Genomic DNA, 13288 nt, shown 5'->3' with positions numbered 1-13288 from the left:
CTTGCAAGGTGTTCAAATACTTATTTTCCTCACTGTAGCTACTGTCTCTTTTGTTTTCACTGGATATATAGTTTTTACTGTGCTTATGCAGAATTTTCTTTCATAGTTGTGGTTTATTATATTGAGCACTACATAAATTATGCTACATAAATTTTTATTATACTCACATATAAAACAAAACAATTTAAAACATATATTGGTGTTGCTACTTAGTTACATAAAAGCGTTAAAGAACATAAGAGTATTCCTCAGTAAAATGAACTCTTTAATCAGGGTAATGATAAAGAATGCCAGGTTTTTACACACACACATTAAAGTAACTCAAAGTCAAGTGGAACCAGTTATGAATTCCAATAGCTACTGTTATGGAAAAAATAATAATAAAGGTTGTGCATTGTGTATTGGCATACTGTAATACTGACCCTGTTATTCTTTATGAAGTAACAGTATCTGTGGACATGAAGGCAATAAGAGCTAGGTCAATCTGACATTTGACCCCAATGACCTTGACCTTCATCCAACCACTGACCTCAGGCAGACATGACCTTGATGCTAATGGTGGACCTTTGGCAAATTTGACCTTGTTGGGTAATTCTGCAACCTGCTTCCATATATATGCCAAATTTGATGCAAATCAGAGGTAGAAATAAATACATTCAGATCCCCTCCAAAATTCAATGGAGTCCATGCCCTAATATCTATCTGTGGTGCAAATGTGGCGAGATTTTGTGAAGTAGTTTTGACATAGCGCTTCAAACCTATATAAAGTTAAATCTTCTCACCTGCAGAATTCCTGTGCACTCCTCATCACGGGCAATGGGTATGCTGCAGAGTCTGAAACTTAGTTTATCACATCTGTTTGCCAATTAATGAGCGGCACAGAGTGTGTATTGATACCAACTGATGCCACATGAAGTTTCATGAGTTCATGCAACTGTAGCCACCAATGTGTAAGAAATTAGAATATTTCTAACATAAAATTTATATTCAGTAATTGGTATGTCAAGTTTAAAATGTAAATTATGTAAAAACAGCTATTCTCAAGGAATCAAGGTGGAAGCTCAAATATATAAAAGATATTTAAAGCAGCATTATATACAAGATATACAATGCAGAAGAAAAGTACGACCAGTACATAAACAATACATCTTACTAACCTTAGTTAGTTGATTAGGATACGTAGATGGGAATAGTGGATCTCAGGACAATGTTTTGGCTTGTTTTTCCCAGCAGGTCTGTTGTGTATAATTAAGCACAAAGCCACACTCAGAATTATACACAAAATGCCACAACCCTTAAATACCACATTGGAAAAAGTTAATCCAAGAATATCTGACAAATATTAATTTTAAGGTATAATATACCAAATAACATCTACAATTTTCCAGGAAATTGAACTAGAACTAAAGCCAAAGACGTGAGGAGGGATAGACTGTAAACATCCTTTACCAGCTCCAGCTGGCAGCATAGCTCCTAGTATTAAAATATTACAGTGAAATCTTTCTGTTGAGCTGTAAACTGAGATCGGCCAGCTCACAGTGTGGTAGGAACACAAACTGACGAGTCAAAAAACATGACTTGAAAATCCAATCTTTGCAGCAGGACAGAAGCCTGCACTCAGCCACACACGTGCATTCAAGAAATCACTCAGACAAAGCAAAATTAATTTTTTTTATTATATTGCCAAAGCTGTCATTACACAAAAAATAACTTTTACTTTTCTGAAATAATCTGAATGATACTGTGCTGAACTGCAAGGGACAAAGAGAGGTCAACTCCAGGATTAATTACAAAACCATACAAACTAAAAACTTCTTATTCACTGGGCCCACTGACTAACTCTGAAATAATACACACTTCAGCTAACAACTTAAATATCAACATTATATTGTTATATCACTTTTGTACAGGTGAGAAAAATGGAGGGATTGAAACTGAAAACTCAACCCTGGGTTATCCAAAATATGCAAGAAAGCAGTTCCCAGTGGGCAACAATCCTCTCCAACAAACACAATGAATCAGATTCATGCTGGAACAAGGAAAAAACTGCTTTGGCACCAAGGCCATCTGCAAGAACAAGATGTACAGGTTTTTGACAAGAAAATAAAAACAGGTGATAGTTCACAAAGTAAACTTCAGCCAAATCTAATACAGGTTGAATCCTTGTTTTTGGTTCTGTTATTTTAATAAGCAGCAGTTTATTTTTGTCAGTAAAAACTGTCAGTTTGGATGCGATATAACCTGACTTTTTTCACCTGTTTAATAATAATCTGGAAACAAGTTTTTAAAAGTCCATAATAAAGTAATTTCTATTGGGTGTTTGATTCTAGTATCTCTGCTTTACGGCCAGTTTAACTGTTAATGACACTATAGGTCCTCTCTTAAACCTGACAAAGCAGCGCATTACACAGTTCAAGTGTCATTGCTTGTTTCCGCTTAAAACTGTTGCCATTTTCATACACAGCACACGTGTTGTTTAAATACTAGTAAATGTACTTGCACTCATTGGTGCACCCATGGGTGTGTTGGTCTTAAAGTGAGTCCCAATCAGGCACAGTGCTGTCATGAGGCAGCATAAAATGATTGTAACTATAGAAAAAAAAAAAAAACCTGGTCTAAAGTCATGTGGAGAGTTTTTGTGCTATTGAAACTGAAGTGAAAACAAAAATTAAAAACAAAGTGAAATGAAAAAGTAACAGAAAATTCAAGACTGTAATAACTGTGATTTGTACATTTTTTTTATGCTGGTGGGCGCGGATATGGGGTTGGGTACTCAAGGAGATTGGGTGTTAAGAGGAGGATGTGTTGCAGTAATGAGATAAACAGCTTCACCTCAGGGAGCTGTGGTGGACTGTTGCCGCATATCCTTTTTAGAAAGCCGTTCACTTTTGACTTACCCATTTAAACAACAAAGCACCAGTTTCACACACACGCGACTCCTGAACGGAATGACAGATGACCATATGACTGGTTTGATTAGTGTGTTACGGCCCAAAATGCACCCCTGGTAAATTGACAAAATGCTATTCCTTTGCTGCCAAAGCATTACTTTGCGCTCAGATTATGCATCATGTGAATATCAAAGTGGAGTTGGACACGCCTCTAAATGCACTCACGCTACATGCTTCAGATCATCAAGATACAATGTATTGTGTATAAACTGTCTTCTTCTGATTTTATTCTGCTAAAATAAATATGAAGATTCTTTAAAGAATACGTAAACTCAAGAATGCTACACACTGAACTTTCAAAGATCGATTGGAAACTTGAAACACATTAAAGAAAGCGCCATTTGTTTAATGTATTAGAATGAAACTATTCACATCTAAAAACATCATCATGTCAGACTTCATAACAGGGTGGCTCAACAAATTTTAAGATAGTGACTATAAGGTATTATTTCTTTAATCAGGGAAAATAGTTTGATATTCTAAGATGCTAAAGGCTTTTACTTAAATTCTGGATATACAGATTTTTGATGAACTGAATCCACCCTTGTGTCATTAAACACTATCTGGCCTTATATAACCTCATACTCATAATACTGATACAAGCCTCTGCAGAAGGAAAACTAAAAGCTGCTTTCAATGACGCCATTTGATCCAATGTGGTTATTTGGGTGATGTCTGGAAAATACAAAAACACACTTTAGAGGAGCTGCTGATTACATTTAAAATCAGCTGATGTTTTCAGTAAACTGCAGTCTGTTTGTGTCGGCATGAAATAATGGACTTTGAAATCAATCACAAGACAAATCCAAAATTTTCACAAAGCTAACAATGGATGTATATGAACAGAAGAAATAACTATGAAACTGAAATTTTACATAAAAATTAAAAAATATATATACTGTGAATGAAAAAGAAAGGCTGAAAAAGAAAATAAATTAAAAGGAGTTCCTGGGCTAGCTGATTAATATTTACAGGTTTATATATATATATATATATATATATCTTATATTAGCCATGGTCTCACAGTGCTTAAACTGAAATGCAAATCAAATGATATACATACAGCCCTCAGTGATGCTAAATGCTTGTAGCCTGTATTCTTAAAATACTGTAGTCTGAGGAAAAGTCTCTAAACTGTCCTACTGTCCAGACATTAAAAAAGAATATTTTTGGGATATCTACAATTATACATTTGTTAAATTCTACAATGTATTGTGATACAATATTCTCACCCTTATAGCAGAACTTGTACATAAAGGATTTGTTACCTCTGTTTTTTTGCAAGAAAGGAAAATAACTGGACAATTAGAAGGTCAAAGCCAAAAGGAAATTTGCAAGCAGCTACATGTTTAAAATATATGTTCACCATAGCAATCACACAAAACAATTATACGGCATTGCAAACTCAAAGCATAACTTGTACCTTTTAAAACCTATTTTATAACATAAATACAACCCATACTCAGAAGACGGAACGTTATACTGTAGATGATATTTAGTTATATAGATTTGCACTATCACTGGATTTTGAAAGGTTCTATCTGTACGATGACACTGTTAGTAATGTAATGAGCAATACACAGCAGTCTGCAGTCTGGGAGATACACACTATCTTAACTAGGGGGCGTATACTCTAAATAATTACTAATATATACAGGAATTGCAAACCACAAAGGAGTTTTCTGATCTTCAGCATGTAGATATTGCAGATTATATATTATCAGAAGATGATGGTGCCTGTATGACAGCTGTTTGAAACGGCCTGTTAAAAGAGACAAGTGGATGATTTTGGCACTGAGGAGGAGTGGGAGGAAACTTTGCAGACCTAAAGCCAAAAGCACAGAAATAAACAAAAACCCACTCCTCAGCAACAAAGCATTTATGTGACAATTCCAAAACACAGAAAACAAAATAATCTTCTCTTAACATTACAGAATCAATCACGTAACTCTTAAGCCACAACAATGTTGCAGTTTGACTCGAGTGACAATCAGGCTGCAACAAAACCTCGGTTCTTTTGTCATGGTCAGTATTGTGTAATTATGGATCACACCTTTGATAGTTAGACACCCCCCCCCCCCCCCCCCCCCCCCCCCAAAAAAAAGAATCCAGTAATCCAGTCTGAAGTCTTTAAGGCATCCCTCCAAGTAATCAGTCACTTCAGTTCAACAAGAGATGCCAAAAGGTGTGAACAAAACCCGACCGGTGGGGCTGATAAATCCCTGTGCACAAAATATTGCTCTTTGATGTTGTGTAGTACTTTCACTGGTTATTTCTGCCAAAACGCTACATGGTTATTATGTTCATTTTCCCTGCGGTGTTACAAAGCTCACACTATACACACTGTCTGCACAGAACATGTAGTGTTTTCCGCTCAGACATAGTTCCAGAAGCTGAACCTTGTCATGTTTAAATTTAACATTTAACACAACCACGAATAAAAAGATCCTCATATTTTTTTTACTCATATTACAAAGCTAAGAGCCAAGAGCTGACTTTCTGAGCTTGCTGTGGTAGAAATATGCCTGCGATTCACGTTGGGTCCAAATATATACAATATAGTTTTAAATAATCAGGGTTTTATGTGATTATTTGGAAGCTAACACACTGTAAATCTTTACTACTGGTGACTCAATCTTGCAGGCAAAAATTTGGAGGATAAGAATTGCTATGAGTAGAACTATCGCAGCTCGTTTATTAAGTGATCGTATGACCCCATCATGTGATGCGTGGTGCAGATCGGTCGTCGGTGAGCGTTCTCTTCAGTTTGACTCCTTTGCGGATGGCCACAAGCATGTTGGTCTCTATAATTTCTTCTGGTTCCTGCCCGCCATCTTGCTCATGATAAAAGGAATGCTGGGTCAGCTGACTCGTCAGGGGCATGATGGGAGGGTTGGTTGATGCCTGACCGCTCCAAGATGACAATGGCAATGCGCTAGCATCCTCCACTCCTGTAAATGTTGGCAAATCGTTGTCTCCTCCTCTTACTGCCATCTCATCTGCGCTCCTGGACCCATTAACTGTTTCGGACATATCCGGCACTGTCGGAATTTTTACTGGGACAACAGGAGTACGAATGGGGATGGGGCCGGTACCTGGAACAGAGCCTGAACGGCGGGCGGTAGGTTTTGTAGAAGGGGTTCGGCGAATTGTAGCAACGCCAGGTGTGACGATAACTGGACCATGTCCTGTAGAATATGAGCCATTATGGGCACTGGATCCTGAAAAGAAGGCCTGACCTGAACAGGAGGACCCTGAAATAAGAGAACACAAACTGCATTTAGCTATCACAGAAAAATGAATACTACTGCTAGCCATGTACATGTCAACAGCATTAAACATTAAAGCTACAATGTGTGGGATTTAGTGTCATCGAGTGGTGGCATTGCAAATTGCATTACATCATCACAAGTCATGATTTTGATTCCTTTTGCACTTTGGCTTGATTGGTGATGGGGAGACAAGTTGCTTGGACGGCATTTGATGGACTGCATTTATATAGCGCGTTTCCATCTGCATCAGAAGCTCAAAGCGCTTTACAATTATGCCTCGTATTCACCCATTCACACACAGACACACTCACACACCGATGTCAGGGTGCTGCCATGCAAGGCGCTCACTACACAACGGGAGCAACTAGAAGATTTATGACCAAGAGCCCTAACTGGCCTTTGCTTTCTCTTGTGATGAGCAATATGTATGATCCTCCATTTCCCATGAATGAGGGTTCTCAAACTTTTTAGCCTGCGTTAGCAACCAGTAGACAGTGTACAGGGAAATAATAACCGATTCTCTTTTTTGTCCTTTTGTCTTCTGGCCACACTGCAAAATGCAAAAGGTGGAGTCGGTATGTCCCTTTTAGACTACTGTATCATTATGACATTCCAACATAGTGGCCTTCATGAGGGCGTCTCTATATTCTACACACAGTAGCTTTAAGGAAAAAAATATGAAACTAATGGAGAATAATCAAAAATAGAAAAAAAAAATAAGAACCAAGGGAACACAACTGTTACTATTCTTTTGCTGATGTATTCTATTTTGCTCAACATTTAAAAGGTATAACCAGTGACCATCTGTCCATTCTAACACAACGTCACTCACAACACAGTAAAACAAAACCCACCAGCTTCTGAAAAACAGTTTAGCTGTTATTGACAGAGTCATAGTCATTAAGCAAGCTTTTTTGCTTGATTGATAATAATGTGAAGATAATCAACCGAGTGCATGAAAAAAGAAACATTTGTGACAGTGCAGTCTGTACCTGTAAGAATAGATGAATAAGCTCCTGTGTGGATCGGTGTGGAAGGACAGGTTCCTGAAGGGCACATCGCCTGCCCAGGGTAAGGGGCCTGTGTGCTGGGCAGGCCGGCTGTGGAGGCAGGGCGTTTGGCCTGGAACATGCGTCGGTATGACTGGCTGATGTCACTGTTTCTTGGAATGGTGGAGGACTTGTCAAAATCAGGCTGCTGCTGCTGCTCAGAATCCTGATCCCCGGCCATCGAGAAATAGTCATAGTCGGATACTAGATGGGGAGAGAGAACACCGTTACGATAGAGTGAGAGACTTTGTTTGATTGAGACTTGGGGGAGGTGATGGTCTAGTGGCTAAGGTGTTGGGCTTGAGTCCAGAAGATCATGGGTTCAAATCCCCACCTGACTGGAAAATCACTAAGGGCCCTTGGGCAAGGCCTTTAATCCCCTATTGCTCCCGGTGTGTAGTGAGCGCCTTGTATGGCAGCACACTGACAACGGGGTGAATGTGAGGCATAATTGTAAAGCACTTTGAGCGTCTGATTCAGATGGAAAAGCGCTATATAAATGCAGTCCATTTACCATTTGTTGTTAGTGTGTGTTTTAACCTTCTGGGGTCCACAGATGTGCCGGCGCATCGAGATCAGCTCATCATCATTGTTCTACTAATAAATCAGTGATGGATATCAAAGATTATGTTGGACAACCTTCTAAAACTACCAAGGGCGCAATTCAGAACTAGAAATTGGGGGAGAGAAAGAGCGAGGCCCGCAGGGCCGAAGCCCCATAGGCCGGGGGTCTGGGGGCGGCTTTAGGCCCCCAGAAGCCAACAGTTTCTAGATAAGCTCAGATGCATTCAGAGCATCCAGAACAGTAATTTAAAATTTTTGAGAAGACCATAAAATGGACACCATTTGACTTATGCAATTTCAAACTGTGGATATAAGTACTTTATTCTGAGAATAGCCAGCATTGATTTTATTAACATCCTGGTGTAAATAAGGTATCACTACATGTGTAGAACTCATACTGTATTTTTTTTTCTCAAGATTTGTTTTTGCATAAGTTTGAAAAAACAACAGATCATAAGTTTAGGATAAATTACTTATGAATTTAATTTTCGAAGTGGCACTAATGACAACACTCATACTGAACATAATTTCGCTTGCACAGACTGATTTTGGAGATCAAGCAATAATTGCAGATGGGCTTTCTGAGGTCCCAGATAGCTTTTCTGATTTCCTTCTCTAACTTTCAGAATTTAGTAAATTAGCATATGGTCCATTGATACTTACGTGTAGACACTAGTCCCTAGAGGCAACTATTTTTGGTTTCAAATCTGGGCAAATGCAGTCCCAGAAAATTCCAAATGTGACAAACAAGAAACAGGTGTTGTAAACAAGTCAATGCTGCTAAAAATACAAACTTGCAGAAACAAAAATACTATTCTGACATGGTTTTGCACATAAGACTGACATGGTTTGCACATAAGACTGGCATAGCATGTTTCAAGTACACACATATATGTCAGAAGGTGGGGGGACATACCATATTCTGTCCCCCCTGGTTGAAAAGGTGGGGGGTGACATGCCCCCCCCCCAATTTGCGCACATGAAAACTACAACCTGTCAGCTGTAGTTTCCATCTTCCCTCAAGACAATCCACCACTCACAGCCAATCCTAGACGGCACAAAATATCACATGGTCCTGCGATGTCAGTGTGCCTCTCAACCTGCAAGGGGCTGAAGTGTCTATTAGTGTGAGATTCTCACTGAAACGTGCAATACATGCTCAGAAAATCAAAAACAGCATTCTCAATGACCTAAAAACAATTTCTTTTACTCGTTTACTCTTCTACAGAAAGAACACTGGTATGGAAAACACATGGAGCGATTATTTTCTGAGGATCTGTGCAGCAATTTATTTTTTCAATGTAGCAATCATGGGCATTTTTGCAATGTGGATGTCTCAGTTTTCATCACTAAGGGATTTTATTCATACATCATAAGCATTTACATTAAGACACAAGGCATCCAGCTGACACTGGGAAGCAATATGATTTTAAAAAAAATCTTTGTTTTAATGCACCAGCTTCCTGCATGCAGCTCCCAGCTAGTGGTGCTGCTGCACTGCACGGTACATATTTAATTTTTATTTTTTTGTTTATTATACAAATCTTTTTCAAATATTACACTACTTTTGTGACCAACAGACTTTGCTAAACCCATTTCTAACACCAAAAGAGTTCATCTACATAAATAAAGATCAGGGCTGTGAAATGAAAACTGTGAAATTCGAGGAAAATTTGCAGGGGGTCTGGGGGAGCACAGCCCCCCAGCAGCCGGGGTCTAGGGCCCTGTGCGCCCCAGAATTAAATTTTTATCTAATGATACTTTTTCAGCATCTCCTGGAAAAACAAATCTCAAAATTAGTGCACATTTAAATGATCCTATATTCAACATTTTATCTGCCCCGTCAATGATGATGCTGAAATAACAGAATATGACATGGAAGTAGGACCAGGAATGATTTTCCTTTTAATTGCAAACCAAATTATGCATTAACTCAGAACAGAAAAACTACATGGAATTCATGAAGACTGAAAAGACTGTTACAGCATTTCAAAAACCACAGCTAAAGCTTGTAGAATATTTAGAAAATCATGATAAAATATCAATAACACAGCTTATCGTAAAAAGTCACATATTCTTGTGTAAATTCATGCAGCCTAAATCCATTCAAAGCCACAATGTCTTTTTTACAATGAAAGAAAGTCTAGATTAATGAAAAAAAGAGAAAAAAGTCACAATCTTGTCTAAACTACTGTTTGAACAGCAGAATGTTTATTGTCCAGGGAGAGAAAAATTCTTACCGTGTTTTCCTGAGAGGGCACAGTTCACTTTTCCCATTTCTTTTGTCTTTCAGGTGCGTTGATGAAACCAGCGATGATTCCATGGATTCTTGTCCTTATAAGACTTTTTCAAACCGTCTTTCTCGCCATCTTCTCTCTGTGCGACGTCGGTCCATGACACAGACATGCTGCAAAATTCTTACTTTACAAACTAAACTTTAAAGCTCTAAAAGTTTGGGATGTCCACATGCTACGTTTAGCTTAAGCGTCGCACAGGAGCCACACAGCATCACTGCAGCAACCAACCAGTCCTGCTTTACGACAACTGTTGTAACAGCTACGCTTTGAGTGGCATTTTTCCTCCTCAAAACTCTGCGGATCCGAGGAAACTGACTTGTATCTGTAACACACAGATCAGTGTCCGCAGACTTATAAAACTTGCACGAGGTCGTAAAAAAAAGAGAATGCTTTGCGATAAGCATTTTAAAAACTCAGTGACTATCATGATTAAAGAGTACAACATGAACACTCCATCCCCCCTCCTCATGATGAAATCCGCGGAATCCCGCAGAGTTTTCACAGCCCTGAAAGATTCGCTGAAGATTTCAAGAAGTCTCAAAAACATGTTCCCTATTTTCAGTTTTAGAGCCAAATTATATTTCTTGCACAATGTCACAGACAAATATATGTCTCACATTCAGGAAGCTGAGACTGTTATAAACATTTTGATATGTAACATATACGATATGCAAGTACTTTCAAAGGAGAATATCTGGAGGCATGGTAAAATGACCTGGATGTACCGGTAAGTCCCTGGAACCCAAAGGGTTAATGTCTTCTCAGAAATATTATTGTCCTCCATTTTGTAACTGCCTTTAAGTCAGCCTATGTGCTTGTATGAGTGTTACCTTGTGAAGGTATTGTGTCTTCAGAGCAGCAGGGTGTGTTGGTCTGAGTGCTGTAGCCACTGGAACATTGGATGGAGTCTCTGCTGGACCTCTGGGTATCCAGCTCAAGACCTCTGGATAAGGCCAAAGCCAGTTCTTCGTGGGCTTCAACATTGCTAGTCTAAACAAAACACAATCATCCAAAGAAACATTTTGTATACCTGTAAAGTCTCCAGTTAACACCCACTTACAGTATGTAAGGTGTGTCTGAGTGCAGCTCCCTTAGCACAAAATCACTGTGTTTGACTTTAGACCTACGTCTAGGTTGTCTAAAGTGAAAAAGCTTTTTTTTGGGAAGGATGAGAGAGAACCGCATTAGGTGGAAGCTTGCAATGACACTTGCACTCCGTGCGTCGCTTTGCACATGGTGCAGATTTCTAAATAAAGAATATGTGGTAACAGTGTGTGCACACATTATTTTAAGGCACACAAATTATTTTCTAACACAATCTGAGGCTGAAATAGAAAAGTATAAACACCAGAAGCAGAGTCTACAACAACAGCTAAAACAAAAGCTAATGTGATGCTATGTTTGTGTTCAATTTCAATATAGTCATTATTTATTCTGCTTTATATCATTTACTGTGAAGAATATATATGATCCGTTTGTGTTTCAGACAGCTGATGATTGTAAATGAACAATATTACAGCAGATGACTTAATGAACTACTGAATTAATGATTATTACACTGGCACTAAATCGATGCAGTCACCAGCCGTAACAGTTGTGATGATCACTGCTGTCATGTCAACACACAGATGATAGCTCACCTCTATCTCTGTGATGTTTGTTTAATAATGACACCATACTGGAAAAAAAGCTGCTCGGTGCACAAGACAAACATCACTGATCCTGATCACAGATCACCTCTGTGGATTTTGGACGGTGCACACTTCTCTGTGTTTTCAATGACAGACTGGTGGATTTGATAAAGGCTTTCATTTGCAAACAGCTCATTAAGTGCTTGTCTACATCCTCTGTGGGTGTGGAGAAAGTGTGTGCATTTGTGCATAATGTCACACTGACTGACTGAGAATCACAAAGTAGATTCATGCAAAAGCATGGCTGCATAAATCTGTTGAAAAACCATCTATTCACATATTGCAGCATTTGTGTGTACAGTTTATTTTTATTTTGTTTTACATAAAACAAAGAAAGGGTGAAACAAATGAAAAGACAATATCTCACAACACCTGACTTAAACTGACAAACTATTAATGAAATCCGGAATGAACAATTATTAATTAATGTGCCTTCAAAAAATTTAATTATCAAGTCAAGTCAAATCTGGAAGCATGCACTGGTGTGATGTGTCATCACATCCACTTCACCACAAAACTGTCCCGAGTCCTGGATGGCAACAACTCTGGCAGACAACCAGTCCATCCCCTCCTCTCTACAGCAAGCCAGCCAGGTGAAAAGTGGGCATCCTCTTTATCTTCTGCAGCTGCTGTAGTCCTTGACACTGAGATACTCCTTATCTGAGTTTCCTAAAGGTTCCCAACCCTGGTCCTCAGGCCCCTAACCTACACATTTTTCATCTCTCCTTGCTTAAGTTGATGATCTCATCTAGATGTGCTCAACCAATCAAGAGCTAACAGACACCTGAGTGAACAAATCAGGTTTTGGCAGCGCAAGGAGAGATGGAAATGTGCCGGTTAGGGGGGCCGAGGACCAGGGTTGTGAACCATTGTCCTAAGTAACTGCTCGGTTGACAAAGTAATTCCATCCATACCCATGGATGCTTCATAAAGTCTTCCGAGGCATCTCTCAATGGCAAAGACCGAGGACCCAGAGACATGTCTGCCTCTGCTGAGAAAAATGTTCAACACTTTCACCACATGCAGATACACCTTTGAAAGCTGAGTCCAGGAAGTCAATGAAAGCCTAAATCTTAAGACTTTAGTCAATTGCAAACCCAGATAGCCTACTTCTTCTTTGCTCAGCTTCACAAGTGCTGCAATCAAACAGTTTGTCACCAAGAAAGACAGCTAAGTTGCTGGTTTCCACAACTCTATCCAACACCCAGTCCATGGAAGCACTGAACAGTGTAGGAGCCAGAACACATAGAACACCACTTTTCACTGGAAGGAAAAAAAAAATTCAGAGACTCTGCCCCATTCTGTACAGCACTTACAGTATCAGACTACAGGCTGGCTATGATATCCAGTAACTTCTTGGGATCCCACAAATTGTTAACATGTCTCAGAAAGCAGTCTTTGCGAAAATCAACTTAAGCCTGGGTCCCACCGAATAATAAGCCATAAATAATGAGCCACGCATGG

At 39.1% G+C, this 13288-nt stretch overlaps 1 protein-coding gene across 1 annotated transcript in view; it reads right to left on the bottom strand.

The window, feature by feature from the left end:
- Positions 1 to 1665: 1665 nt before the first annotated feature.
- Positions 1666 to 13288, bottom strand: part of LOC117514670 (protein MTSS 1-like) — a 117545-nt gene continuing 105922 nt past the window's right edge. Inside the window, exons 15-18 of the mRNA XM_034175240.1 lie at positions 10964 to 11123; positions 7216 to 7476; positions 5617 to 6205; positions 1666 to 5562 (exon numbers count right to left, since the gene is read on the bottom strand). Coding sequence (XP_034031131.1) covers positions 5670 to 6205; positions 7216 to 7476; positions 10964 to 11123 — 957 coding nt within the window. The 3' untranslated portion in view covers positions 1666 to 5562; positions 5617 to 5669. The remainder of the gene's footprint in view (positions 5563 to 5616; positions 6206 to 7215; positions 7477 to 10963; positions 11124 to 13288) is intronic.

The sequence above is a fragment of the Thalassophryne amazonica genome, chromosome 7 (genome assembly GCF_902500255.1).
Source record: "Thalassophryne amazonica chromosome 7, fThaAma1.1, whole genome shotgun sequence".
In the NCBI taxonomy this organism is placed as follows: domain Eukaryota; kingdom Metazoa; phylum Chordata; class Actinopteri; order Batrachoidiformes; family Batrachoididae; genus Thalassophryne; species Thalassophryne amazonica.
Note: the sequence above shows the minus strand (reverse complement) of the source record. Positions and strands in the feature narration are given on the sequence as shown.